The sequence below is a fragment of the Macaca nemestrina genome, chromosome 7, assembly GCF_043159975.1.
Source record: "Macaca nemestrina isolate mMacNem1 chromosome 7, mMacNem.hap1, whole genome shotgun sequence".
NCBI lineage: Eukaryota > Metazoa > Chordata > Mammalia > Primates > Cercopithecidae > Macaca > Macaca nemestrina.
Genome location: NC_092131.1, coordinates 106,676,559 through 106,703,376, shown reverse-complemented (window position 1 = coordinate 106,703,376; position 26,818 = coordinate 106,676,559). Strand labels below are relative to the sequence as shown.

The window sequence follows — 26,818 nt, the reverse complement described above, 5'->3', positions numbered from 1 at the left end:
TTAAAATGTAAGGGCTTTTTAATGAAGCCCTTACTGATTGGGGAGAAAAGACATTAGCATTGTGCTTTAGTTTTATGCACTGGTTTATAAAATTGTGTATGTTGCCTCAATATTCCCATAAGCACAGGAAAGGAAAATGGGTCATTTTTTTGTTCAGAATCTTACTTGAGGAAAAAAAAAAATGATCAAGGAAAAGATTTGGATAAAAATCTGCAAATTCAGGATGTATGAAAAATTCAAATGTATGAAAACATTTGAAAATGTGATTATACAATGGACCAGTATAGCTTTTCAACATTTTGTTGTAAGAATCCCAAGAATGTAAGTGTATGATCTTAGTATACCACCTAGAATCGAGACAAATACATGAAGTTATGAGTCATGCCATTTTCAGTTTTAAAATCTCTCACATAGTTTCTTCAGTGATTCTTTTTTGCAACAGTGTGTTATGATCCTCATTATTTGGATAAATAATTTGAATAATAAGTCAGCTTGTGACCTACCCAAATAAATCTTGATTCCTAATAAAGTGTTTTTCATTATACCAAATGCCAGCTATATAAGAGGAGATTAAAAGTACTAAGAACTCTAAGTACCCTATTGATTATCATATGCTACCCATAGGTCAGGCACGGTGGCACACACCTGTAATCTCAGCACTTTGGGAGGCCGAGGGGGATGGATCACTTGAGGTCAGGAGTTCCAGACCAGGCTTACCAAGATGGTGAAACCTCATCTCTACCAAAAATACAAAAAAATTGCCAGATATGGTGGTGCGTACTGGTAGTCTCAGCTACTCAGGAGGTTGAGGCAGGAGAATCGCTTGAACTTGGGGGGCAGAGGTTGCAGTAAGCTGAGATTGCACCACTGCACTCCAGCCTTGGTGGCAAAGATAAACTCCATCTGAACAAAAAAGAAAAAGAAAAGCTAAGCATGGACTTAATTTCTCTGAGGTTTAAAGCTGCAAAGAGTTGCTCTTCATGAAGTAGGTGGGATCTCAGTTGGGCAGTGAAATGTGAGTGGGGTTTGGTCAGTTGGTGGAGGTTGCAGGAAGATTATTTACATAGGTGAAAAGTAAACACAATCAGGTATCTAGGAAAGAGAATGAGAGATTCAGAGTACACGAGACCAGTTTGAGCTATAACACAAGGAGGGTAGGATTCATGTAGAAGAGTTGTAGGAAATATTGCCGATGTAATATTTTGTACTGAAACATTTCTGTGAATTGGTGACAGATTTTTTTTTTCTAGTAAGTAAACTATTACCCCTGGATATTCATCTTGCTATGTAACTGGCTGAGAAACAGGGGAGTAACAGTAAAGAAACTGTTTTAGAATAAATCTGGTGACAGCGGAAGAGAATATGAGACACACTGTGCTCACAGAGCCTAGAAGAGTGTGACAGTAGTTGAGGGCCATGCCGTCATCTTAGAGTGAAGTGAGGAGAACCTACGTTGGTTTGGTAGTCCTGGGAGTGGAAGGAGGAATGACATGTGAAAGCTCATTGGAGGCAGAATCAAAATGGCTCGGTCTTCATAGTCAACTATTAAGTGAGGAGGAGGAGTTATTGGCTGACTTAGGAAGAAGTAAAAAATGTGAAATACCAACAAAACACCAAGCTTGCAATTTTAGTCAGGGTAAAGCTTAACCGTTGTGTGATTCTAGATAGATTATTGAGCAGTTTTGTTCCATTTATTTTATATCCCGTATCTTTGAGCTATGATCCTATTTGTTTATTTCTTGACATACCCAAACATTTTTGAAATGATTGTGATACAGTTTTTATATGATAAGTCTCACCCTTTGAAGTGTACATTTCAGTAGTTTTTTAGCATATTCAGTTTATGCAGCCATTACCACTACCTAATTTCAGAACCTTTTCTTCTCTCCAGAAAGAAACCCTGTACCCATTAGCAGTCACTCCCTATACACATTTCCCCCACCATTGATCCTGGCAATGTCTGATCTAAATAGAATCATACAAAATGTGACATTTTGTGACTGACTTTTCTTTAAAGTGATTATAAAGCAAATGCCTGAAGAGGCTAAGCTTAGGAGAGTGTTTGCTGTGCAACTTTGACAACCAATTTTTTTTTAAGTTGAAAATATTACTGTGTCTGTATATGTGACATATTATCCTTAGATGACCCTTGCTTCAATTATTCAAATTTTTTTCCCTAGTATTCTTGAACTGTCTCAATATTCAGTAGGATCCCTTTGGAGACAAAGAGCAGTAAGAATTTGGAACACATATTGACAAAATGAATGTAATTTAATACAATAGTAGAGTCAACCACTTTTAGGTGTTGATGCTGCTGAAAGTATGTATTAAGGAAAAGTTTACTTATCTTACTTTTTGTGAAGGTACTAGAACTACTTCTGTCTTCTGTTTAGATTTCAACAAACACTTGCATACCTATTATGTGGTTGTACAAATGTACTTTCTTTTGACCTGAAAATGCAAAAACTTCTTTTCTTCCCACTATCTGAGACTCTGCAACTTTAAAGCAAGAGTGGGGTACTTTAAAGGAAAGGTGGTGATGGTTGGATAATGGGTAACAATGTCTACCATATGCTTCCTTTTGCCAAAACAAGTTCCTGTCTACCATCAGCATTTCCAAAATTTGAAGATTAAGTGTTGTGTTAACTCATTAACTAATGAATAGACTTTGAGCAGTTGTGGAATCAAAATCTCAGTGAGTACCTGGATGTTCTAATTCTGTTAAATCAATGAGTACACATTATGTGCAATATCCTCTTAGTCCAGTGGCAGATTTAAGGAGTGAGAGATCAATTTCTATGTTTCAGAAATCAAATACACAAAGAATAAAAATTTTTAATCCCATGATTCTTTACCTGAGTTTAGTTTTTTGGAGAGTTTTTCTTTTAGATTTTCTTTCCTTTCCATTAAACTTTCACTTTGAAAGGTCCCAGGGTTTGGTCAAAGCAAGTGGGAAAGCCACTTGCTTGGATTCTCCAGGGCAAAGGAGTTAAAGAGGACTTCTTTCCCTCATTTTGTTATTGAATAATGTCATGATAACAATTATTAAGCTGAATGGTCTACAGTAGAAGTTTTTAGATGCCTTCTCTGCAAAACAATTTGGTTTAGTCAATGCAAGGATGCCTTTGGTTAGCTGAAATGGAAGATATGCAGGCTAGAGTGGTCTTGACAAGTCTTCTGGGGGGAAATACAGCATTTGGAAGGGTAGGAAGCAAAAGGAATCTTAGGCAAGGGAAAGGTGTGGCCAGAGCCCCAGAGGAGAGAACAGTTTGTGGTGGACTTGGTGTCCACGTAGATCCAATCAGTGTCTTAGCTTTTGTGTTTTCAAAATTACCACAGTTTTTGTTCTAAAACTATCATTCCTTTGATTTTATTTTAGGCATGCTATCTGTGTATTTTGAAATTTAAAATAACATTAAGGGAGAAATGAAATGATTTTGTTTGAGAAAGAGTTAAAAGGTTAAAACATCTTGATCTAAATAATTTTCTTTTCTTTTCTTTCTTTTTTTTTTTTTGAGACAGAGTCTCGCTTTGTCGCCCAGGCTACAGTGCAGTGGCACAATCTCAGCTCACTGCAAGCTCCGCCTCCCGGGTTCACGCCATTCTTCTGCCTCAGCCTCCCAAGTAGCTGGGACTACAGGCGCCTGCCACCTCACCTGGCTAGTTTTTTGTACTTTTTAGTAGAAACGGGGTTTCACCATGTTAGCCAGGATGGTCTTGATCTCCTGACCTTGTGATCCACCCGTCTCGGCCTCCCAAAGTGCTGGGATTACAGGCTTGAGCCACTGCGCCTGGCCAATAATTTTCTAATGGGAGATTTGGTACATCCCCAGAAGTTGTCTTTGGTTCAGAGAACAGTCTTCAGGCTTAGAAAGGACTTGAGGAGTCCCACAGAGGAGCCACATGCTGTGAACCATTTGATTCTCACAACAGAATGGATAAAAATAATTTGAACCATGAAACCATGCAGATGTTCATATTTTGGATAGGGTAAGGTCAGTGCCATTGTCAGAGGAAAAACCCTTGGCCATCACAGGATGGGAGAGAAAGTTTCCGTCGTAAAGAATACTCATTGAAGGAAACGGGTTCTTCTGCCCTTATTCTTTGGATTATTTAGGGCCAAGTTCTTAGTTTTTGACATCATCAAAATTTCAAAGTATTCTGTTCTAGGAGCCATTTCAAACAATTAACTAGAATTTCAGAGGAATTACATGAGAGTAATACCATTAGAATTTTTAAATTATCCATAGTCCTATATCCTTAACAAGTATGTTCATGCTTGCATATTCTCTTCTTATCTTTACTTTGTGCGTACTTTCTTAATAATGGCACATAGAAATTGTTTAAGCATGAATAACTCTCAAGATAATTTTATATGTTTCCTTTTTTCTTTTTAAGGTATATATTGGGTGAAGGAGCATTATGTATGGAACCTCTCACAAAACAGGTGATTATTTTCTTATAATACTCAATTTTCACACGCAATAGAGTGTTTTGATTATGTAAGTTAGATGGTAAGTAGAAGGTTCTCTTAAAGACATTTTAGTGGGTTTTTTGTTGTTGCTGTTGTTTTTTCTTCATAGCTCCTACTTTCAAGAATGAAAAAGGTATCCCAGCACTTTGGGAGGCCAAGGTGGATGGATCACGAGGTCAGGAGATCGAGACCATCCTGGCTAACACGGTGAAACCGCGTCTCTACTAAAAAAATAGAAAAAAAATTAGCTGGGCGTGATGGCAGACTCCTGTAGTCCCAGTAGTAGAGTCAACCACTTTTAGGCAGCCCCCCGTACTTGGGAGGCTGAGGCAGGAGAGTGGCATGAACCTGGGAGACAGAGCTTGCAGTGAGCTGAGATGGTACCACTGCACTCCAGCCTGGGCAACTGAGTGAGACTCCATCTCAAAATAAATAAATAAATAAATAAATAAAATAAAAAACATAAACCAGTAAAATGACATTGTACTTGGTGCTGAATCTATGCTAGGATAGGCATTAAGAGTGACCTTTATTTAAGGTTCTAATTTGCTCATGTTGGGCACTTAGAACATCGGTTTGTTGTTTTTTGTGAGATTCTGGAAATGTTCCAATTTTACTGTTTCCCCTTGACTCCAGACTTTGTAACACTGGTCTGCTGCTGTTAAGTTATATGCCATTTTATTAGGGCTTCTCAAGTGGGAATCAGGAATGCTGCTGTGTTCTAGAGATGTTTTGTTCTTCCTGTAGGGCTGAAGCAGTGCCTACTCCATAGAATCAGTCATCATGCAAATAAATGCCACCTGAGTCAAAGGCAAAGCCAACGTGCAGCTTGGAGCAAAGAAGGTACTTCTATTAAGAATTTTACATAAACCGTAAGATACATTTTATATTACTTTGTGAGCCTACTTCCTGTCTTAATTCTTTCTGAGAGAATTCATTTCATTTTCATTTGGTTTGTTTTCTTTTTGTTACAAAGATGATCTATAGAAAATATAGAAGTATAAGAAAATTAAAGATACTGACTAATAATCACTTAATGATTTAGTATCTGATTGTTTAGTCTTTGTTATATTTACTGTAGACAAACATGTCTACAGTTGTAAATTTATTATTGGTATGTATACCCTAGTAAAAGTTATATGTACTTTGAAGTTTTGCAAAGTTCATGTTATAGAATTAATTCCTGATGAACTTTTATGTGCTAGACACTAGTCTTTTTATTTATTTATTTTTACTTTTTTTCCCCTCTGTGCCTATGCTTACCAAGTCTTTTTATTTTTTACTTCTCACTAGCTCTTTCAATCCTCTTAATAACTTAAAAAGAGGGTATTATTAATATCTGCATTTTATGGATGAGGCAACTGAAGGCAGGTAACTTGTCCAAGGTCACAGGTGGCAGAGCAAGGATTGGAATGAGACAGCCTGACTGCCCTAGGCCCTACCAAAAGGAGCTGAGAGCAAGCCATGGGGCAGAAGGATGTTGGTCAGGCTGGTTTTCTGTTTAGTTAACATGAAATGCAGGCTGTAACCTTAATTCTAGGACATTACAGAGAAAGCCTTCCAAAGCCAGAGGTTTTCTTTTTACCATGACCATGACTTTTTAGCAAAAATATGATTTTGTTTAAAGGCAACATGGTGTTCTAAGAAGCTTCCACTCACACTCTTGTGGAGGGAATGGTAGTTGAACTAAATAGTGAAATGCTGCAGCACATGGCCTTTAGGCAGCTTCTGACCTATTTCTATGGTCAGGAAAGACACCTATCTTTCCCTGCTGCCCACAGCCTCCAGCTATTCACCTTCAGAATTTCCTAGTCTGTGATCACATTCCAATGAGGGATCTGTTTTGTTTTTTCCAGGGTAGCAGAAAGTGAGTCACCACCTGTACTAAACAGTCTAGTCTTCTGTGTATAAATGAGCAAGGTTGGGGAGCCAAATTTGAGAACCTTGTGTAATCCTGAGATTCTCCAAGAGAATCCAAGAGAATGTCAGGATTATGCATGGTGGTAAAGTGGTCTCATGTTAGTTGTATCCACAGCTCTCATCAGAAGCAGACACAGATATTTTTTGTAGGAAAGCATCTCTAACTTAAGCCTGTAGGATTCCCGAAGATTAAAAGCAGGCAATTATGAATTCAGTCAAATCATAGCATTCAAGTAGTCTCAACCCAACATATTTGAGAATTGTCAGAAACAATGAATAATATGTTTCCCAAAGACTGTAGGTTTTGGAATTATCAGATACAGAACACAGACTTCAAATATTAGAATGGTGAGAAAATAGTTACATGTGAAACCTAATATAGAAGAAAGATGGACTCATAAAATTGAGCAACCAGTAAGACCACCAGGAATGATGAGGAGGACCTGAAAAGAAAATGGATGAAATAGAACTTACAGAAATAAAATATATAGCTGAGTATGGTGGCTCACACCTGTAATCCCAGCACTCTTTGGGAGGCTGAGGTGGGAGGATGGTGTGAGCCCAGGAGTTGGAGACAAGCCTGGGCAACATGGTGAGAACTCATTTCTATAAAAAATACCCCACCACCACCAAAAAAAAAAAAAAAAAAAAAAAAAAGCTGGGTATGGGGCATGTGCCTATAGTTCTAGCTAGTCAGGAGGCTGAGGTGGGAGGATCATTTGAGCGCAGGAGGCCAAGGCTACAGGTACATGCCACTGCAGTCCAGCCTGGGTGACAGACTGAGACTCCATCTCAGAATGAAATGACATAAAGAAATAAAAAATGTAATTGTTGAAATAAACTCAGTGGATGGATTAGACATCAGAAGAAAGAATTAATTGGTTAGACAATTACCTCCCAAAAGTAAGTCAGTATGTTACACAGAGAGACATGAGGATAGATGACAGGGCAGAAGTTGGTGGGGTTGTGCAGGGAGGGAGATCAGAATGAGGTCTAAAATATGTCTTAGTGGAATCCCAGGAGGAGATACTAAAATTATATTAGAAAGTGAGAGAAATAGAAGTTCTAAAGGTGATAGAAGGAAGTCCACATCAATCAGTCACAACAAATGTAAATGGACTAAAGTTACCAGTTAGACAGATAGAACTAATAAAACACTATCCAGCTGTTTTAATCCATCATATTTAAAATATGAGGATATGGGAAGATTGAAAGATTTTATAAAGGAGAGTGATAAAGATATGCCAGTATATATTAATCAAAAACAAGTGATGGAGCTTCAGTATCAAACAAAAAAGGATTTTAGAACAGAAAGTGTTAGTAAGGACTTGATGCTAAAAGACTGTTAATTAGGAGGATGTAGCAATTTTCATATTTTATGTACCTGTCAAAATAGCCTCAAAATACAGAAGAAAAACTGATAAAACCACAGGGAGAAACTGACAAGTCTGCCATTGTATTTGGAGATTTCACCATACCCTGCTTACCATAAGTAAGTTACACAGAATGCCCACATGTAGATTTGAATAACCACTGAATAAACATGGTGTAATGGGCAAATATAGACCTTTGTACCCAATAATTAGATGTTCTATATTATTATCAAGCATATGTGGACTGTGGGAGAAATATTAATTGTATATTTATAAAGCAAATCAGAAGATTTAAAAACTATTGGTACCATCCACACCATATAATTTATAATTTAAATATGAAGCAATTAATGTTAGAAGGCAATAATAAAGAGATTAACAAAAAGCTACATGAATTTGGAAATTAAACACCCTTGTAATTCATGGTTTAAAAAACTCAGTGTAGTTTTAGAATGCTTAGAATTGAACCATAGTTAAAATACAAAACTTCTATCTATTCCTCTCTCTCTCTCCCTCCCACTTCCTTTCTGGAACATTCAAGAAGCTAATCTTTTTCAATGAAGAACACCCCAAATACTGAAAAGTAGAAAAAGTACAGATGGCATTCTTTGATCTTAGTTAAATCTATAAGTTAGTAACAAAACCAGAAAACAAATGCTGATTTGTGGAATTTTTAAATTCATGCAAGTAACCCTTGGATCAAGAAGGATTTGAAATTAAAACTGCCAAATATGCAGAGAATAGCAATAATGCGATCGTTACTGATTAGAGACTAGAGGAGAGCTCAGATGAATGTTCATTGCCTTAAAATCCTTATGTCATTAAGAAAATAATGAAAATGAATGAAGCCTCTAACTCATTCTTAGAAAGGACAATCAAAAAACCTGATGGAAAGCACAATGGGGAAATTATTAAAGACATAAAGTAGAAATCAGTGAGTTAGAAGAATAGAAAGGGCTAAATCCCCAGTACAGTAAAGCCTCTGCAGAAACATTTCTTTAAACTGGGCTTTGAGTACTTTGCTACTGATAATTAGAATAGAAAAAGCCAACATTCTTATTTTCTCCTCATGTTTTGGGTGGCGGGCAGTAGGGTTTGGAAGTGACTCCTTCACAATCACTTGGAAGCTTCGGGGTATATGTACTTTCTCTATACAGTTTTTTCTAAATCTTTTGGTTTTGTCCTTTGTGTGAAAATATGGACTGATTAAAAAACACTTTTTCATTAATGTTAAGAAAGCATGTTACTACACATTTTATATCTTAGGTTTTTAACAGCATTATGGCAGATGTTTACTATTTTAAAGAGTTCTTAGAAGTTCAAAAAACTACCCCGTAAAAAATGGTAGAAGTGGCCAGGCATAGTGGCTCATGCTTGTAATCCCAGCACTTTGGGAGGCTGAGTTCAGTGGATCACCTGAGGTCAGTAGTTTGAGACCAGCCTAGGCAACATGGTGAAACCCCATCTCTACTAAAAATAGAAAAAATTAGCTGGGCGTGGTAGCAGGCACCTGTAATCCCAGCTTCTGAGGAGGCTGAGGCATGAAAATCATTTGAACCAGGGAGGTGGAAGTCACGGTGAGCCAGGATCATGTCATCGCACTCCAGCCTGGGCAACAGAGTGAGACTCGGTCTCAAAAAGGAAAAAACCTCAATAAGCTTGTTAAGCAAATGGAAAACAACACTTACCTGTAATTAGAAGTTAACCAGAAGCTTTCAAAAATGTATTAGTTGACAAGGAAATCAAGAAAAAGAGGAAAATTATATATGTGATCCTTAATAGTAAAATATATCAAAACTAAGGTACAATTAGAAATAGAGGCATTTTCTAAATTAAATTCAAGGCTGCCAGATTAGAAGGACAACATCAATATGATACAATCTCTTTTCCATTAATGTTAAAAACTTCTACTATACTGACCTATAAATTTGTCCCACTGATGAAATAGAATCTGAAAATTGGGATATAGATACTGTGGGAAGAATGATAACATTGAACTTAATTATAGCAACAGTCTAGTCTCTGGACCAGGTCCAAGAAAACAAAACAGAAGCATACTCAACTAGGATTAACAAGTCATTTAGCAAGGGGTGAGAAGGCCTATTGTAATTGAGTAGTTCGGAAACTTATCCACACCCAAATTTTTCAGATATTCTGATTTGTTAGGCCTGAGCCAAGGCCCCATTCTTATATTTTTGCTTGTTAACTTGCTATAGGTAATTCTGATATATACAAAGACTAAGAACAGTTCCTTGAACATAGTGACAATTTCTATCTGGAATAGTCCAAATCCCAATTACCCTGATTCCTACACCAACAGTTCCCAAACTGGTGTACTACAAAGCCTTGTGAAAGCTCCTTGAAAAAAAAAATACACAATCATGGCCATATAAATTCACTGTTCTGAGAAGTCCTGTTGAATTTACCAAGCATTTCCCAAATTTATTTATTAATTTGTTACCTCTATTACATATATTTACTACATTTTTAACTTAGTAACTATTAATAACCCCAAACATAGAAACAATGCCCCAAGGATGTTCTGTGATGTTACTATTATTCTGTTGGAAATGTGCAGAAGAGTTATAAAATATACTCCATTTATTTATTTATTTATTTATTTATTTATTTAATGTTATTTATTTATTTATTTATTTATTTGAGATGGAGTCTTGTTCTGTCACCCAGGCTGGAATGCAGTGGGATAATCTTGGCTCCCTGCAACCTCCACATCCCAGGTTCAGGTGATTCTCCTGCCTCAGCCTCCTGAGGAGCTGGGACTACAGGTATGTGCCACCATGACTGGCTAATTTTTTGTAGTTTTAGTAGAGACAAAGTTTTACCATGTAGGCTGGTCTCGAACTCTTGACCTGAAGTGATCCAGCCACCTCAGGCCCCCAAAGTGCTAGGATTACAGGCATGAGCTGCCATGCCCAGCCTTCCATAAGCATTTAAAGTCACTTCCAAAGGCACAATCAACAGACTTGCCAAAATTCAGAGGCAATATCTCTAGAGTCAGACCTGCCTTCAAATTCCAACTCCCCTCAACCCAAAGCCAATCAATTGTCCTACCAGAATAACATCAAATAGCAATTAGCATGTGGTCCTTGACTTCTTCAGATCAGCTCTACAAAGACATATACTATTAACAGTGGAAATATTGTGAACTCAAATCTTTAACAGATAACATTAATCAAAAGCATTCTCATGGGAAAATTATAATATATAAAATATGTTCCTCACCAACCAAAGCCTCTATAAAATTTCAGACTGATCTAATGACAATTTAACTTATTTTTTAAATGCATAATTATGTCAAATAAATGCCACTACAAAGGCCTGAATATAGTCTCTGAGTCTAAGGTCCTCCCCATCTCCTCCATTTCACATTTAATTGTACACATATTTGAGAGAACATCACTCATTATTTGTTTGCGGAGTATTATCAGATATTATCTGATATTTTGGATATTATCAAAAGTAATTGATTGGAAGTCAATGGCACTATTTATACTAAAGAGTAGGATCCTCATTAGTAGATAGAGGCACATAGAAGTATAGTCATATTACATCTACGAAGTGTCAATATCAGGCAGCGGCTTCAAAGCCAAGGTGGTGGTTGGATGCAAAGCCAAAGTAGTGGTTGGAATTTTAATTGGCAAGGGAGGCAGATAGAGAGAAATGTAGATTCAATAATAATGTGAAGTCCGTGAAAGCCTGTGGCTATAAATAATGTTGAGCCATAGAGTCCATCAGAGATAGTAAAGGGGGCCTGGAAATATTCAGAGACTTGTAGAAGGGTAAAGTAAATACCTAAGGTAGTTGTGATGGATAGTGCTTGAAGTATTTGCTGTTGACTACCTTCTGTCAGGCTGTGTACAACCTAGAAAGTTTCTTGAGGGCAAGAATCAAGTCTTTTACAGCTTCTAGCATGCCTCTGTGTACCCAACAGGTCATCAATAAATAATTTGTTACCCTACTTTGTCATAAAATATAGGACATACTTAGCTGTACAGCATGATGTGATTTGATCACACCCAGTCTATGAGTGGAGAATAATAGCACTGAATCCATTTAAAAACAACACTCCCTATTCTCTTTTCACCTTCATAGTATATTCGTTTGGTTTCTAGTAATGTTGGCTCTATCCATATGTTTTTAGATAATAGTACAACTTTTGTTGTGTCTAAGTAAAATTATACCAGGAATTTCATCGGGGAAAAGTTAATGCACTGCTCTTAGTTTTGATTAAGATTTTAGATGTTTGAAAATATAAATTCAGATATTGGACAATAAGAGTTTTATTTTGGAGGCTGGAGGAGATTGAAGTGTTGAGGTAAGACTGATAGGCTCCTTTGGCTACTTGTGTATGGGGTTGGGGAGAATATACAAGTTTACCAAAACTTGTAAATTCTCACAGTGCTTAGTTTTGTGACTGTACAAAAACTAGAATTGTTTTTCCTAGGTCTCAGTGGAGAAATGTAAGCTGTGAGTTTAGCATCCTGTTTACTGTGTTTTGGCCAGGGTTTTGCAGGCTTTTGTGGAGAAAATTATATTGCTTTCCTTATCCTGTTTGTAACATATTTGTATATCAATATGCTTCCTTGATTTTTACTATGGTAAAATTCTATCTTGCATATGGAGAAATAAGTCTATTAGAGTGAATTAAAAGAAATCTTTACTGTGAGGTGGCAGCCTTGTCTAATGGGCCGTATGTTTAAGCCTAACGTTAATACATCACACTAGAGCCCAGCGTAGTGGCGTGTGCCTGTAATTCCAGCCACTTGGGAGGCTGGGGCAGGAGGATTGCTTGAACCTAGGAGTTTCAGACCAGCCTGGGCTATATAATGAGACCCCATCTCAGTCAATCAACCCATCAATCATTTACACTAAAAAGACCAAGATCTTTCTTCCTCTTTTAGAATGTTTTTTCCCAGACATTCTAACAAATGTCTGGGTGACATTTCATTGTCTAAAACAATGAAAAGGGTTTACGACAGAGTTACAGCAGTTATCAGAGAAAAATCCTGGACAAATTGCAAGTCTATACCAGTTGTAAATTGTTCTGACTGCAGTTAAAATCCAATGTTATTTTTGTACAGTCTTTTTGGGTGTATCTGTGTTTAATAATAACTTGTTTGCAAATTTAGAGGACTGTAGCTATGATTTCTTCTTAGAGACCTTGACCCTGGGGACTTACAGTTTAATGGAAGAGAGAACTAGAAACCAAGAATTCAACGCAGAGAATGAGGTTCTGCAGTACAAGGTGTATACAAGGTGCAGAGAAGTGCTGGGGCACCATGTTCTGACCTCATCTTCTACTGCTCTAGACTTCCCAAGTTCCAGTTCCTGAACTTACCTGTTTTTTTCCACCATCTGGACCTCTCTCTGTAGGCACCATTCTCTCTCTTTGCAAACCTTTCCCACACCTTATGTGTCTGGTGAAGTTCTGTTTCTTCAAATGCTTCTTAAAGGCTGCCTGTAGCTCATCCAAATAATTGTCTTGTCTACATCCCTGTTCTTTCTTTATAAATAATTACAGTCAATTCTTATTATTTGCAGTAGTGATATTCTATAAAGTTACCTGGAACACTGAATTAGTCAAATACTGAGCCCTTGTTTCCAGGGTAAATATGTACATACATAAATATCTCACATAGGTTATAATCTTAATTCCTAAAAACAACTCAGCCTGGTAGATTGAATTTTTTCTTTCCAAAAGAATAAGGGAAGTACAGAAGTGTTAAGTGATTTGCCTGAGGCTGCTCCACTAACAGGTGCCAGAGACAAGATTCAGACCCCATCCAGTTGGCCCCAGAGCCACAGCTTCTTGCACCACACTGCACTGCCCTCTACTGTCTCTGTCCTCGGGTCATCTTTGTATGAGAGCTGAAACAAGAAGACCGAGGGTCACCTTATTTGACCTTAGCTTGGGACATGTGCAAGGAGTGACAGAGTTTTCACTACATCCATGAATCACCTTGAAAGCTCCACAGGTATTAATTTGGGGATTACAAAGACATTTTAGCAAGTAAGCAAATTTGCAAATGTGGGATCCACAAATAGTGAGGGTCAACTGTATTTGTAAGCGACTGCTAGGGTCTGTTTCATGGTAATCCCTTCCCGCAAGAGTGTGGAATGTTTCTTTAGCTTCTTTGATAGTTTATTTATTTATTAAGTACTTACTATATACCAGACTCTGCTTTAATTTGTGGTGAACAAGCTAGAGATTAAGTCCTGCCCTGTGTATTTTATATTAGAGTAAGAAAGACAGATAGCTAAGTCTGGAGCTCAGGGGTGAGGCTCAGGTTGGAATTAGAGATTCACTTGACCGAGGTGAAATCTGGTGTGCCCCCTCCTACTTCACATCCACAGACATACTTCCAGAACATTTCTGTTCTGTTGTTGTGTATAAAGTCATCCTTTTGAGCCTCTCTCCATTGATGCATGTCAACCTCTACTTGTCTTTTGTTGATTTTGAGGCCACTTACCTATGTAACTGACAGGATATTGAAGAAGAATCATACCAACCTGGTTCTGCTACCTAACAGCTGAGTTACATTGGTCAAGCTCTTGGACTTCTGAGCCTGTTTCCTAATTTCAAAAGTAGTGATGTGATGTGTTAGGCCCTGGTGGGTTGCAAGGAAGATAGTGTGGTTATTTGTTCTTATGGCTGTTTTCCATATTGGACCATGAGCTCTGTGAGGGCAGGGTCTACAGTTTCATATTTCTATGCTAGGCACTCAGTTCAGTGACTGATACACAGTAATAGAGGCACAAATGTTTCAAGAGTTGAGGAATTGTTAACTCTTACTGAAAGAATAGGAAGATATAAAGGCTTCTCAGAGAAGGTATTATTTAAGCATTTTTTTTTCTTTTTGAGATAAAGTCTCACTCTGTCACCCAAGATGGAGTGCAATGGTGTGATCTCAGCTCCCTGCAACTTCTGCCTCTGAGGTTCAAGCGATTCTTCTGCCTCAGTCTACTGAGTAGCTGGGATTACAGGCATCAGCCACCATACCCAGCTATTTTTTGTATTTTTAGTAAAGACGAGGTTTCACCATGTTGGCCAGGCTAGTCTCAAACTATTGACCTCAGTGTTGTGCCCACCTTGGCCTCCCAAAGTGCTGGGATTACAGGCATGAGCCACCACGCCCAGCCTATTTAAGATGACTCTTTAAGGGTGAGTAGAAATTTTTCCAGGTGAATAAAACCTTGAGATATTATTCCAAGCAGAGACCAGTAGGTGCAAAGACACAGGGATATAGAAATGCTGAAGTTTACCAGACACTGCTAGATTAAAAAACAAAAAGGAAACTTTCAAAATCAAAAATTAAAATTAAAAATCATCTAAAATAGACCGAGAGTGGTGGCTCATGCCTGTAATTCCAGCACTTTGGCAAGCTGAGGCAGGCGGATCATGAGGTCAGGATATCAAGACCATCCTGGCTAACAAGGTGAAACCCTGTCTCTACTAAAAATACCAAAAAAAAAAAAAAAAAAAATTAGCTGACTGTGGTGGTGGATGCCTGTAGTCCCAGCTACTGGAGAGGCTGAGGCAGAAGAATGGCATAAACCTGGGAGGCGGAGCTTGCAGTGAGCCGACATCATGCCACTGAACTCCAACCTGGGCAACAGAGCAAGACTCCATCTCAAAACAAACAAAAAATATCACCTAAAATAAAACCTATGAATGGGCTTGACCAGAGGTCACATCGCAATTGAGTTAACTATGACTGTAGACACTCAGTAATAGATGGAAATTTTAGGGAAAAAACATAACATTCTCAGGTTGTTGGCAGATTATCTGGAACAATTTACAAATATGGACATTGAATTCTGGGAATAATTACACTGTAGTGATATTTCCTTCTCTGTGTATGAAGCATGTACGTGTTGCACACTTTTCAAGGTGCTGAAAATCAGACTCTTCTCGAGGAGCTCATGAGCAATCAAGGGAGATGGATGGGTGAGCAACTGATTATCATGTGACAAGTGAGGTAACAGAGATATGACTAAGATGCTATCTAAACAAGAAGAAAGGAATTATTCGTAATATATGGAGTGCTGGGGAAAGATTTCTCAAATGAAGCCAGCCGAGTGTGATGGCTCCCACTTGTAATACTGGCACTTTAGGAGGTGGAAGTGGGAGGATCCAGGAGGATCTAGGAGGTCAAGGCCAGCCTGGTCAACAGAGGAAGACCCTGCCTGTCTCTCTACTTGAAAAAAAAAATAAATTTTTTAAAATGAAGTGATATTTGAGCACTCTGGAGCACCATACAAATATCGGACAGACTGAAGGAATGTATCCGGCTTAATTTAACATTTTTTGAAATTTTATATTGCAAAAATAGTACATATTCACTGTTTTGAAACTAGAAAGATTGATAGGCAAGGAAGGCTGTCTACGAAGCACTCCATAGATCCACCATACTGAGACAATGCTTAATGCTTTGATGGATTTATTGTACGCTTTCTATGCATAAGTATGTATTATATACATACACGTGCATGGTTAAATAGAAATGTTTCTTCTTGGTGTGCTGTTTATCCATTTATTGTTATGAAGTAAATCCCCAAAGAGCACATTTGCTTTGCCCAAGGGAGTCTTTGGCTACATACTGCTGTATATAGTGAAAACTAAAAAAGGGGCTAACTTTTCAGCCATATGACCTTATGGTGATTCAAATAGAGGCTTCATCAAAGGCAGATTCAGAAATGAACTTGGTGTGTGTGGGTGGTTATGCTTGGCATTGTTTGTAATAGTATGATATGGATGACTTCAGTGTCCACCAACAGGAAACTGGTTAAGTAAACTGTGGTACATCCAAACAATGAATACTGTGCAGTTGTAAAGAAGAATGAGAAAGACCTATGTACTCATGCAAAAGAACACATATATTGTGTGTGTTTTTAAAAAGGAACAAAGAATGGTATAGTATGTATTGTATGCTACTGTTTGTGTTGCTAGAAAAGAGTAGAATAAGAATATAAATGTGCATTTGCAAAGATAAATTCTGAAATGACATATAAGAAACCAATTAAAAGTGTTTGGCTGTGGAAGGAGAATAAGACTGTGAATGGGATTTTGCCACATACTTTTATAGATATATTAAAATTTTCTGAACTATGTATTTGTACACATGACCCTTTTAGAAATAAGTGAATGAAGGAATAAGGAATGAAGTAGGATTATGACAAAGAGATAAGAACAAAGGATCTAAGGGGCTGCCCATCTTTTTGGTACCCAGTGAATATTAATACATAACAATAGCAGCAAAAATTGGAAGAGTGGCCCTAGGAGGGTAGGGAGTCAGCCTTTCCTTTGTCTTTTCCTCAATTTCATACATAAAAAAACACCTGAGAACAATAAAACAATTTGAAACAAAAATGTCTCCAGATCTCTCTTTTTTTTTTTTTTTTTTTTTTTTTTTTTTTTGAGACGGAGTCTCGCTCTGTCGCCCAGACTGGAGTGCAGTGGCCGGATCTCAGCTCACTGCAAGCTCCGCCTCCCGGGTTTACGCTATTCTCCTGCCTCAGCCTCCCGAGTAGCTGGGACTACAGGCGCCAGCCACCTCGCCCGGCTAGTTTTTTGTATTTTTTAGTAGAGACGGGGTTTCACCGTGTTAGCCAGGATGGTCTCGATCTCCTGACCTCGTGATCCGCCCGTCTCGGCCTCCCAAAGTGCTGGGATTACAGGCTTGAGCCAGAGGATGGGGCAGCTTTATATAGTGCACTTCCCAACAATGGGCTGATTTACCTCAAGAGGCAGGGATTCCAGCCTACATGGGATACGTACAGGAGAAAAAATAAGAAAAAGAAAAGAGATTTAAATACAAATACATGCAAATAACAATTCTCCCTGATTATAAAGGAAATCATTCTTTTTGTAATAATTTGGATGACAAATATTAGGAAAAATCTTTAATTTGTCACTCAGAGCATTCTGGTTTGTTGCTTTTTATATGTTTTTATGCATATAAACCTTTTAAAAAGTAGAATCGTAATATATAGTCTTTTGTCACTTAGTATATTTTGAGTATATTTCTGTGGCAGTAAATATATCCTGGCATCATCATTTTTAATAGCTGGGTGTATATTAAGTTAACCATTGCCACCCCAGAGGTGAATTTTTTTTTTTTTTTTTTTTTGACACGGAGTCTCACTCTGTCGCCCAGGCTGGAGTGCACTGGTCGGATCTCAGCTCACTGCAAGCTCCGCCTCTCAGGTTTATGCCATTCTCCTGCCTCAGCCTCCCGAGTAGCTGGGATTACAGACGCCCGCCACCTCACCCGGCGAGCTTTTTGTATTTTTTAGTAGAGACGGGGTTTCACCGTGTTAGCCAGGATGGTCTCAATCTCCTGACCTTGTGATCCGCCCCTTTCGGCCTCCCAAAGTGCTGGGATTACAGGCTTGAGCCACCGCGCCTGGTCGAATTTTCTTATATATACATTTTAATGGACTCGAGCAAGCATTTTTGGACTGAATTCACAGAAATAGAATTTCTGGAGGAAAATAATTTTTAGGGTTTTTCATTGAAATTTTCAAATTATCCTCCAGGAAAAGTGACCCAGGTTATACTCCCACTAACAAGGACAGAGCTCCAGGTTCCCCCTTCCATTTATCATCTTTCCTGCCTTTATACAGAAAATCTCACTGTTTTCATGACAATTTTTTGATTTCTAGTGCTTTTGAATCTTTCTGTATGCCATTGGCCATTTTTATTCTTGTGAGAAGTGCCAGTTTCTCCATTGCCCATTATTAGTTGAAATTCATTTGTTTTTCTTTTCTTAATAATTTTAAAGATTTCTTTATAGACTAAGGATACAAACCTTTTATCTGTCATTGAGGTTACAAAAACTTTCTCCCATTAAGTAATTTGTCATTTCATTTTTTCTTCCTTTATTTCCCTTCCCTTTTGTTTCCTCTCCTTTCTTTTCCTTCTCTCTCTTTCTTTTTTCTTTCTTTCTTTCTTTCTTTCTTTCTTTCTTTCTTTCTTTCTTTCTTTCTTCCTTCCTTCCTTCCTTCCTTCCTTCCTTCCTTCCTTCCTTTCTTCCTTCCTTCCTTCCTTCCTTCCTTCCTTTCTTTCTTTCTTTCTTTCTTTCTTTCTTTCTTTCTTTCTTTCTTTCTTTCTTTCTTTCTTTCTTTCTTTCTTTCTTTCTTTCCTTTCCTCTGTCTTTCTCTTTCTTTCTTTCCCTGTCTCTCTCTTTCATCCTTTCCTTTCTTTCTCTTTCTTTGTTCCCTCTCTCCCTCCCTCCCTTCCTCCTTCCTTCCTCCCTTCTTTTCTTCTATCTTTCATTTCTTTCTTTCTTTCACTAGCCAAGCTCCAAAGCCACTTTTCACTTAATTTTTATCCTGCCAAATTTGAAAGCCTTTTAACTGAGGGATTTCAGTGTAAACAGGAGCAGGAGAAAATGTAATTATCTTTTTTTTTTTTTTTTTTTTTTTTGAGACGGAGTCTCGCTCTGTCGCCCAGGCTGGAGTGCAGTGGCGCGATCTCGGCTCACTGCAAGCTCCGCCTCCCGGGTTCACGCCATTCTCCTGCCTCAGCCTCCCGAGTAGCTGGGACTACAGGTACCCACAACCGCGCCCGGCTAATTTTTTGTATTTTTAGTAGAGACGGGGTTTCACCGTGGTCTTGATCTCCTGACCTTGTGATCCGCCCGCCTCGGCCTCCCAAAGTGCTGGGATTACAGGCGTGAGCCACCGCGCCCGGCCGAAAATGTAATTATCTAAGTTTCGCTCTGTCACCCAGGCTGGAGTGCAGTGCCATAATCATAGCTACTGCAGCCTCGAACTCCTGCGCTCAAGCAATTTTCCCACCTCAGCCTGCAAAGTAGCTAGGACTACAGCTGTGTGCCACCACGCCCAGCTAATTTTTAAAATTTTTTGTGGAGACGTGAATTCGCTATGCTGCCCAGGTTAATCTTGAACTCCTGACTTCAAGTAATCCTCCCACCTTAGTTTGCCAAAGTGCTGGGATTACAGGCATGAACTACTGCTCCTAGTCGAGAGTTTAGTTTTGATTGCTAGTGGCGTTCTTGGTATCTTTTCATATTTGAGGCTTTGGGGCTAAAGCTGAAGTATTGCGCTCACCATCCGAGGTTTACAGGACTTTTGTTTCAATGTTGAACAGGTGGAACTGTTTAGTCCTGCATCTTTGCAGGTATACAAAATGTGCCTACCAGGAATCTGCTTTATATCCATGGAAAGCAAGAAATAATACAGTAAAACTTTGCCTGGCTACAGGCTTTGAAAGAATGGCGTATTCTGGTTTAATTCTATTAAATTGGAAGTATGAAGGTGAAAAAAACTCAAATTTCCTGTTGAATGCAATTTGGAAATATAGCCAGTGATTCCACTTTTCTTCTCTAGTAAGGTTGGACATTCCAATCTACTTGGTGTTTTAAGATAGAACTGCTAGTGTGCCTGAGTCTCACATTGTGAAGATACATTTTTCAAACTTGAGGTGTAAGAGGACGTAAATGGTTTTGTATGAGATCAGGCTGGATGAGAACTGACACTTGTAAATATATATTTTAGACTAAATCTCTGATTGCCACTTGTTTTCTAATTGAACTCATAAAAATAAAACACGTTGGATAGAGGGTGGGAGTAGGAAGGAGATTTATGTCTTTTAATTGCATGTCATTTTTGTATAACAAGGCAGAACATATAGTATCCCTGGCTTGGACCTACAGAAGGAAACATATTTTTCTGCCTGCCGTATGCCAGAGGTTCTTGAACACCTGGAGGGACTACTGCAGCACAGACTGCTGAGCCCTACTCCAGAGTTTCCGATTCACCAGGCTCAGGGTGGGACCTGAGAATGTGCACTTATAAAAAGATCTCAGGTGCTGCTGGTGCTGCTAGTCCATAGACTACATTTTGAAAACCACTCTTGTCTATTAATTGTAAACTGTAGAATTCTAGAAAAAAACTTAGTTTGGTCTGGGATAAGAAGCACACAGGTTATGGAGAAAATCATGAAAGATTCAACCCTTGATCTCAGCCTAGTGTGGAATTCAGGTAACAAGCAGTACACAGTGACATAATTCTCGGTTTTCATGATTGCAAATCATAGCCAAGTATCAAGGGAGAAATTCAGTTTCATTTGCAAGGCTTAGAGAGGTCAGGTGATCTAGAATACTGGGACTTGTATTTCTCTTAAACAAGTAGAGAGTTTTAAGTGCTTATTAAATTGAAAGCTTTGTGTTCTTCCTTATTTTGTGTTTTATTTTATTTCTTTTGAGATGGAGTCTTGCTCTGTTGCCCAGGCTGAAGTGCAGGGGCATGAGCTTGGCTCACTGCAACCTCCGTCTCCTGGGTTCAGGTAATTCTCCTGCCTCAGCCGACCAAATAGCTGGGATTACAGGCACCCACCACCACGCCTGGCTAGTTTTTGTATTTTTAGTACAGACAGGGTTTCATCATGTTGGCCATGTTGGTCTTGAACTCCTGACCTCAGGCGATCCACCCACCTCAGCCTCCCAAAGTGATGGCATTACAGGTGTGAACCACCGCACCTGGCCCAAAAGCTTTGTGTTTTTAAAGATATTAGACATGTTTATCATTAAAAAAAAAAATCTTCATAATGTAGGAGAATAAGAGAAATGTTCTTCCAAAAAAGAGAGATCATTGTGATTATTTTGTCTTATTGGAATGTTGGATACTATAGTCTACTTCCTTAATCATCAAGCATGCTATGAATTTCCCATTTTTATAGGATCTGTATCTCAGTTAAGGTGATACTGGTAATTCTTATACTCCATTTGAAGATGAAAAATATAGTCCAAAATCATAGACTTTGCATAGAAGCTGGATAATGAAGACAGCTCTGAAGGAACGCATAGATGCACACACACAGACACACATATATATAAAGTATACACATGTATACATTTTTAAGTTTATTTTTTACAGTTTTAAAGCTTTTAAAGCTAAAGCCAGACCCTTGCCTCTCCCAGAGTGGGTGGCCCCTCCCCTCCTTCTGAGTAGAGCGGAGAGAGCAGTTGAATGGGCAGCTTTCCTTGTGATGCCACAGGTCCCTCTGGACACCCTGCCGCCTGGCCATGCTTCCTTTCCCTTTCATCTTTCTCACTGACCAATGGGCTTGGAGCATTAAGGCCACGCCCCTCTTCTGAGTTCTAGTGGGGCCCTGGTTACGCCTCCTCTGGCTCAGTTGCACAGCGGCCTGGTAGGTGACTGGAGGCATTCAGCCGTGCTCACTGGGATTTCGCTGATGTGACCCCAACCCCGCCTCCCTCCGCACCCCAGGATGTCAGAAAAAACACGACAGGGAAAATTCACCACAGCCAAGAAAAAGGTAAAATGCACCAGGTCATAGCCCCCAACCCAACCACAGATCCTCTCCGATGACAAGACCATTGCCAGAGCCCATACTATTCCTCAGGCATACTGGAATGGGACCCCCAACACCAGCGACTCTGGGCTCCCCCCCACCAAATTCTTGTCAGTCAGCCCCACCCCTTCAGCAAGCAGCCCAATCCCTGCCCTTGCCGATCTTTACCCCAGGGTGACTTTGGGCGGGTGACTCCTGGGGCTCCCCACTCCACACTTGGCCCTCACCTCCTGCTGCCCCAAGCCTGACCTTCCTGGGCTCTTCGGGCTTGCGTCTCCCAGGAACTGGGTACTCCATCCCCAGACCCCACCGTTGCCAGTCGTCCTTGGGTGACTTTAGGCTGGTGATTCCTGGGGCTCCCTACTGCGGACTCTGCCCTCCCCTCCTGCTGCCCCAAGCTCCACCTCCCTGGGCTCCTTGGGCTGGTGTCTCCAAGGACCTGGGTTGATCCCTGTGTTTCCCTCCCGCATCATGGAGTGGTGACTCAGGCATCATGCTGATGTGGTCCCCTCCCCTGGGTGGAATGGAATGTAGTGATGTCACAGTCCCCCTAGGAACTGCCATTGCTGCTACAAGACCAGCCATTGATCTTACAACCCAGTCCCATAAATTTTCTCACCCCATTTCTGGATCCTCTGGTCACAGCACAAATTTCCAGTTGGAAGGGGAATGGGGACTATGGGACCCAGGAGCAGGAGGTTTCAGGCCGCCTTACTCCCTTCACAGAGACATTGACAGTGGGAAAAGCCTGCACTTCCCCTGTGTGCTCAAAACCTTGACAGTATCTCTGGGTGGCCATGGGAGAACGGGTTTGGTTTGGTTTTCTCCCAGGCTTCTACTTTGCAGAGAGACTTTAACATTCTTTTCTGAGTTCTCCACGGTTCTGGGACCAGACCGCCCTTCAGTCAGTGGTCTCTGAAGTGAGATTTGCTCATCTTCAGTGGAATAGATCTTGGGAAGCTGAACTAGATAGCTTGACTCTTCCTCATATCATCTCAACCTGGGGTACTTTGAGTGCCACAGGATGAATGTGGGACATCTTTCTGAAGCATCAGTTTCCCTTGATTCTCTTCAGATCAAACATTAATGTCCTTAGGGATGACAGTCACATAGGTTTCTAAGCATATACCAGACTTCTCTCTGAAATCAGGCTTGGGTTGTCCTCTTTCTGAAAAATTCCCAGATTTAACAGAAAAGCTGCCTTCTGCCATGAGGACACATTGACATGAAAGTGTGAGAGGTACTGGTGCACTTCTTCACACTAACGGACATGTGAGGATGTATGACTCTAAACCACATGGCATACAGTTCCTGCCTGCTTCATGTTTACTGTTCTAACTCCGCCCCTGGTTTTGGTCCCTGGCAGCTGCTGATTCATGGCAAAACCCCAGAGCTTGGAGTCAGAAGACGGAGCTTAAGTTCCAGTATTAACTATTTCTTTTGTTTTTTTGGTTTTTTTCTAGCCATGATATCAATCCCTCTCAGTCACTAAAGGATTGTGACAACACCTTGTACAGTTGGTGGTGGCATTAAATCAGATAGTGTAGAAGAGTATTTGGTCAAAACTGTGAAGGAGGGTGTGGCTGTAGGGGCTGATAGTTCTCATGAGTGTCACTGCTCTTCTTTCCCACAGTTAAAAGAATATTGGCAGAGGAAGAGCCCTGGCGTTCCAGCAGGAGCTAACAGGAAAAAGAAAATCAATGGCAGTAGCCCTGACACCGCCGCTTCTGGTGGTTACCGCTCACCTGGGGATGTGAGTCTTGGCTGGCCAGGCTCCTGGGGACAGGGGACCCAAGGGGCAGTAGAGGAGAATTGTTAAGATTGTGGATGGACTGTTGGGTACTGGTTAAGAATTCTGGGTTTGAATCCTGCCTCTCCATCTGCTAATGATTGATTAGGGATTCATTAAGATATGATTTAGGGCAAGTTGCTTGAGATCTTCGGGTCTCTCTTTTCAAATCTGTATAATAGAGATGAGATTTTTAAACATCTATTTGTGAGGTTTAAATGAGATTTGTTATTGCTGTTTTTCTGAGACTCCTTAGTACATGGCCTGCTGTAAACACCCAGGACACCCACGAAATGGTCATTGCTGTTTGATTTTTCTCATTCCCAGTCTCAAGGGGAAGCCAGGCCAATAAGAAGAGTTACTTGCCATCAGGCTGTCTCTTTAGGAGTCACTGAAAGGGCCCCAGGGTGGGATGGTGGGGAGATAAAAACCATGAGAGAAGTTGGCACAAAGGAGTTATGGGACAACTGGTCCAAGATAGGCAGAAAAGAAATGTTTGTCAGTTGATGGGGAAGAAAGGAAGTCAGAGGGCTTAGACACTGAGGGGGACAGAACATCTCCATGTGCACTCTCATCTCTTGTAGTCAGCAACAGGTGTCTACGGGGAGGGCCCTGTGTCATCTACTAACCTGAAAGATCTGCAGGTAAGAGGCCCTGGGCCGAGGTTCAGTGACCCTGCAGGCCAGCCCTCCAACCTCCTCCCACAGCAGGGGCTGTTTGCCCCTCTCCCAGCTGAGACAGCCCAGACACACCCCTCCCCAGCCCTAATGACTGTTCTCTCTACCCCTCCCCGCAAACCTCCTCCAACTCCTCCTCTCTGCATGCACCTCAGAGCCAGTACCAAGAACTAGCAGGAACCCCGGACTCAAAGCTCCGCAATAATCAGTCAACCCAGTGAAAACATCCATTCACTGGGAAGAGTCCAGTGGCGTCCTCTGATTCCACGCTGCCAAACCTGGACTCGTTTCCCCTTGAGGCCCTGAAGAAAGGGTCTAGGGGCCCCTGGTGCCAAGGGTAAATGGGGAGCTGGGGCACCCAGGCCTCACCTGGATGGACCCCAGAGCACAGACCGTGCAGCATGGCTCTTCTGCACTGCCCTCTTTGCTGACTCTCTCTTCTCCAGACACCCCTGCTCGACTCCTTGCCACACATGCCCTGGGGTTGTTGCCTCTCAGGGAAGCACTAGCCTGGCTGTTTGTCAGGGGCCTGTATTTCTGCCCTGACTCAGTCCCTAATTTGCTTTTTGAGTCTGGACAAGCCTTCTCTCCTCCTTGGGCTCCTGTTTCTGGACGAGGTAGAGAGTGTCAAAGGTCTCTGTTCGCTCTGGGAGTCCGAGATTTAAAGGCCCCTAGAATGGAAACCTCAGGGCCAAGGGCTCCTGTCTGTCCTTTTCTGTCTTCTATCTCTGCTGTGAAGAACCATACCTGGCCTGTAGGTGCTCAGCAGATGTTTGTTGAATGAACGCACCTTTCTAAATCACAAGCTGGCAGAACGGGGGGGCCTTTCTCAAACTCTGTCTCTAGAGGTTAAGCCCCTATCACCAGGGCCCTTTCGCCCTGTGCTTTGGGCAGGTTCACACATTGAAGGAGGAGAAGAAGCGTGAGATACATCGGGTACAGAAGCTTGGGAGGAGCTTGTTCAAACTCAAACACCAGAGGGGTAAGATGGGTCTGGCATGACCTGGGAGCAGGACCGGCATCAGAGGGCTGTGGGGGTGGCTTAGAATGCCCCAGGGAGGTGGGTGGATCGAAGGGCTTTGAGGCAGAGGGAGAGAGGTCTGTGCCAGGAGACTGCAAGCCTTGTCATCTGCTTGAGCCTTGGTGTCCCCATCAGCAAAGAGGGAGGAGTGCCCATTGTCAGCCACCCACAGTGCTCTCCATTGAAAGTGGCTTGGAAGATTAGCTACCATCTGGGTGCGAGGAATCCTTAGCAGTGAGGCCAAGTTTGGGAAGCCTGACAGGAGGAGCTCTGCACCAATGGGAGGATTTTTTTTTTTTTTTTTTTTTTGAGAATCCAGAGACCCTTATTGTCTGCTTCCTTTCTCAGCTGAACCCCAGGCCCCAGATTCCCCAGGAGGGCCCTCTGAGGTGGAGCAGCTACAAGATGAGACCAAACACCTAAGGAAGGAGCTGGAGAGTCTGGGAAGACAGCTCCAGGCCGAGGTGGAAAACAATCAGATGTTGAGTCTCCTGAACAGGAGACAGGAGGAGAGGCTACGTGAGCAGGAGGAGAGGATACATGAGCAGGAGGAGAGGCTATCTGGGCAGAAGGAGAGGATACGTGAGCACGAGGAGAGGATACGGGAGCAGGCGTGGCTGCCAGAGCAGGAGAGGCTGTTGGAGCAGGTGGAGAAGCTATTGGAACAGGAGAGGTGGCAGGAGGAACAGGAGAGGCTGCTGGACCAGGGGAGGCTGCTGGACCAGGTGGAGGAACTGTTGGAACAGGAGAGGTTGCGGGAGCGGGATGAGAGACTGCGGGAGCAGGAGAGGCTGCTGGAGCAGGTGGAGAAGCTTTTGGAACGGGACAGGCAACAGGAGGAGCAGAAGAGGCTGCTGGAGGAGGAGCAGCTGCTGGACCAAGTGGAGGAGCTGCTGGAACAGGAGAGGCTGAGGGAGCAGGATCAGAGGCTGTGGGAGCAGGAGACACTGCGGGAGCTGGAGAGGCTGCGGGAGCTGGAGAGGATGCTGGAGCTGGGGTGGGAAGCCCTCTACGAGCAGCAGGCGGAGCCACACAGTAGCTTCGAGGAGCCGGTGGGTTGCCCCACCTGGGGAGCCTGCCCTCTTCCCTAGCCCTCCAGGCCTTTGTTTCCCCACCTGTAAAATGGGGCATTGTAGCCCTCACATGAAATGGTACTTCTAAAGGCACCTGTGAGCCAGAGCCCTGCTCTGATGGCTGTGGGA

The 26,818-nt window shown here is 41.2% G+C and overlaps 1 protein-coding gene across 25 annotated transcripts in view; it reads left to right on the top strand.

The window, feature by feature from the left end:
- LOC105464719 (golgin subfamily A member 6-like protein 4) overlaps positions 1 to 26,818 on the top strand; it is a 67,227-nt gene that overhangs the window by 38,896 nt on the left and 1,513 nt on the right. For 15 of the 25 annotated variants that reach the window (XR_011626198.1, XR_011626197.1, XR_011626190.1 and 12 more), the window contains 4 exons: positions 4,399 to 4,447; positions 5,222 to 5,317; positions 10,432 to 10,553; positions 23,763 to 25,430. Coding sequence is in view for 1 of the 25 variants with exons in the window: in XM_071100756.1 (XP_070956857.1) it covers positions 22,046 to 22,093; positions 23,763 to 23,882; positions 24,503 to 24,562; positions 25,490 to 25,577; positions 25,965 to 26,668 (1,020 nt within the window). In the remaining 24 variants the exon portion in view is untranslated. Of the gene's footprint in view, positions 1 to 4,398; positions 4,448 to 4,583; positions 4,682 to 5,221; positions 5,318 to 10,431; positions 10,554 to 20,658; positions 22,094 to 23,762; positions 25,431 to 25,489; positions 25,618 to 25,964; positions 26,669 to 26,818 lie in introns of those variants that run through there. The other 10 variants (XR_011626194.1, XR_011626211.1, XR_011626203.1 and 7 more) reach the window with 9 other exon arrangements.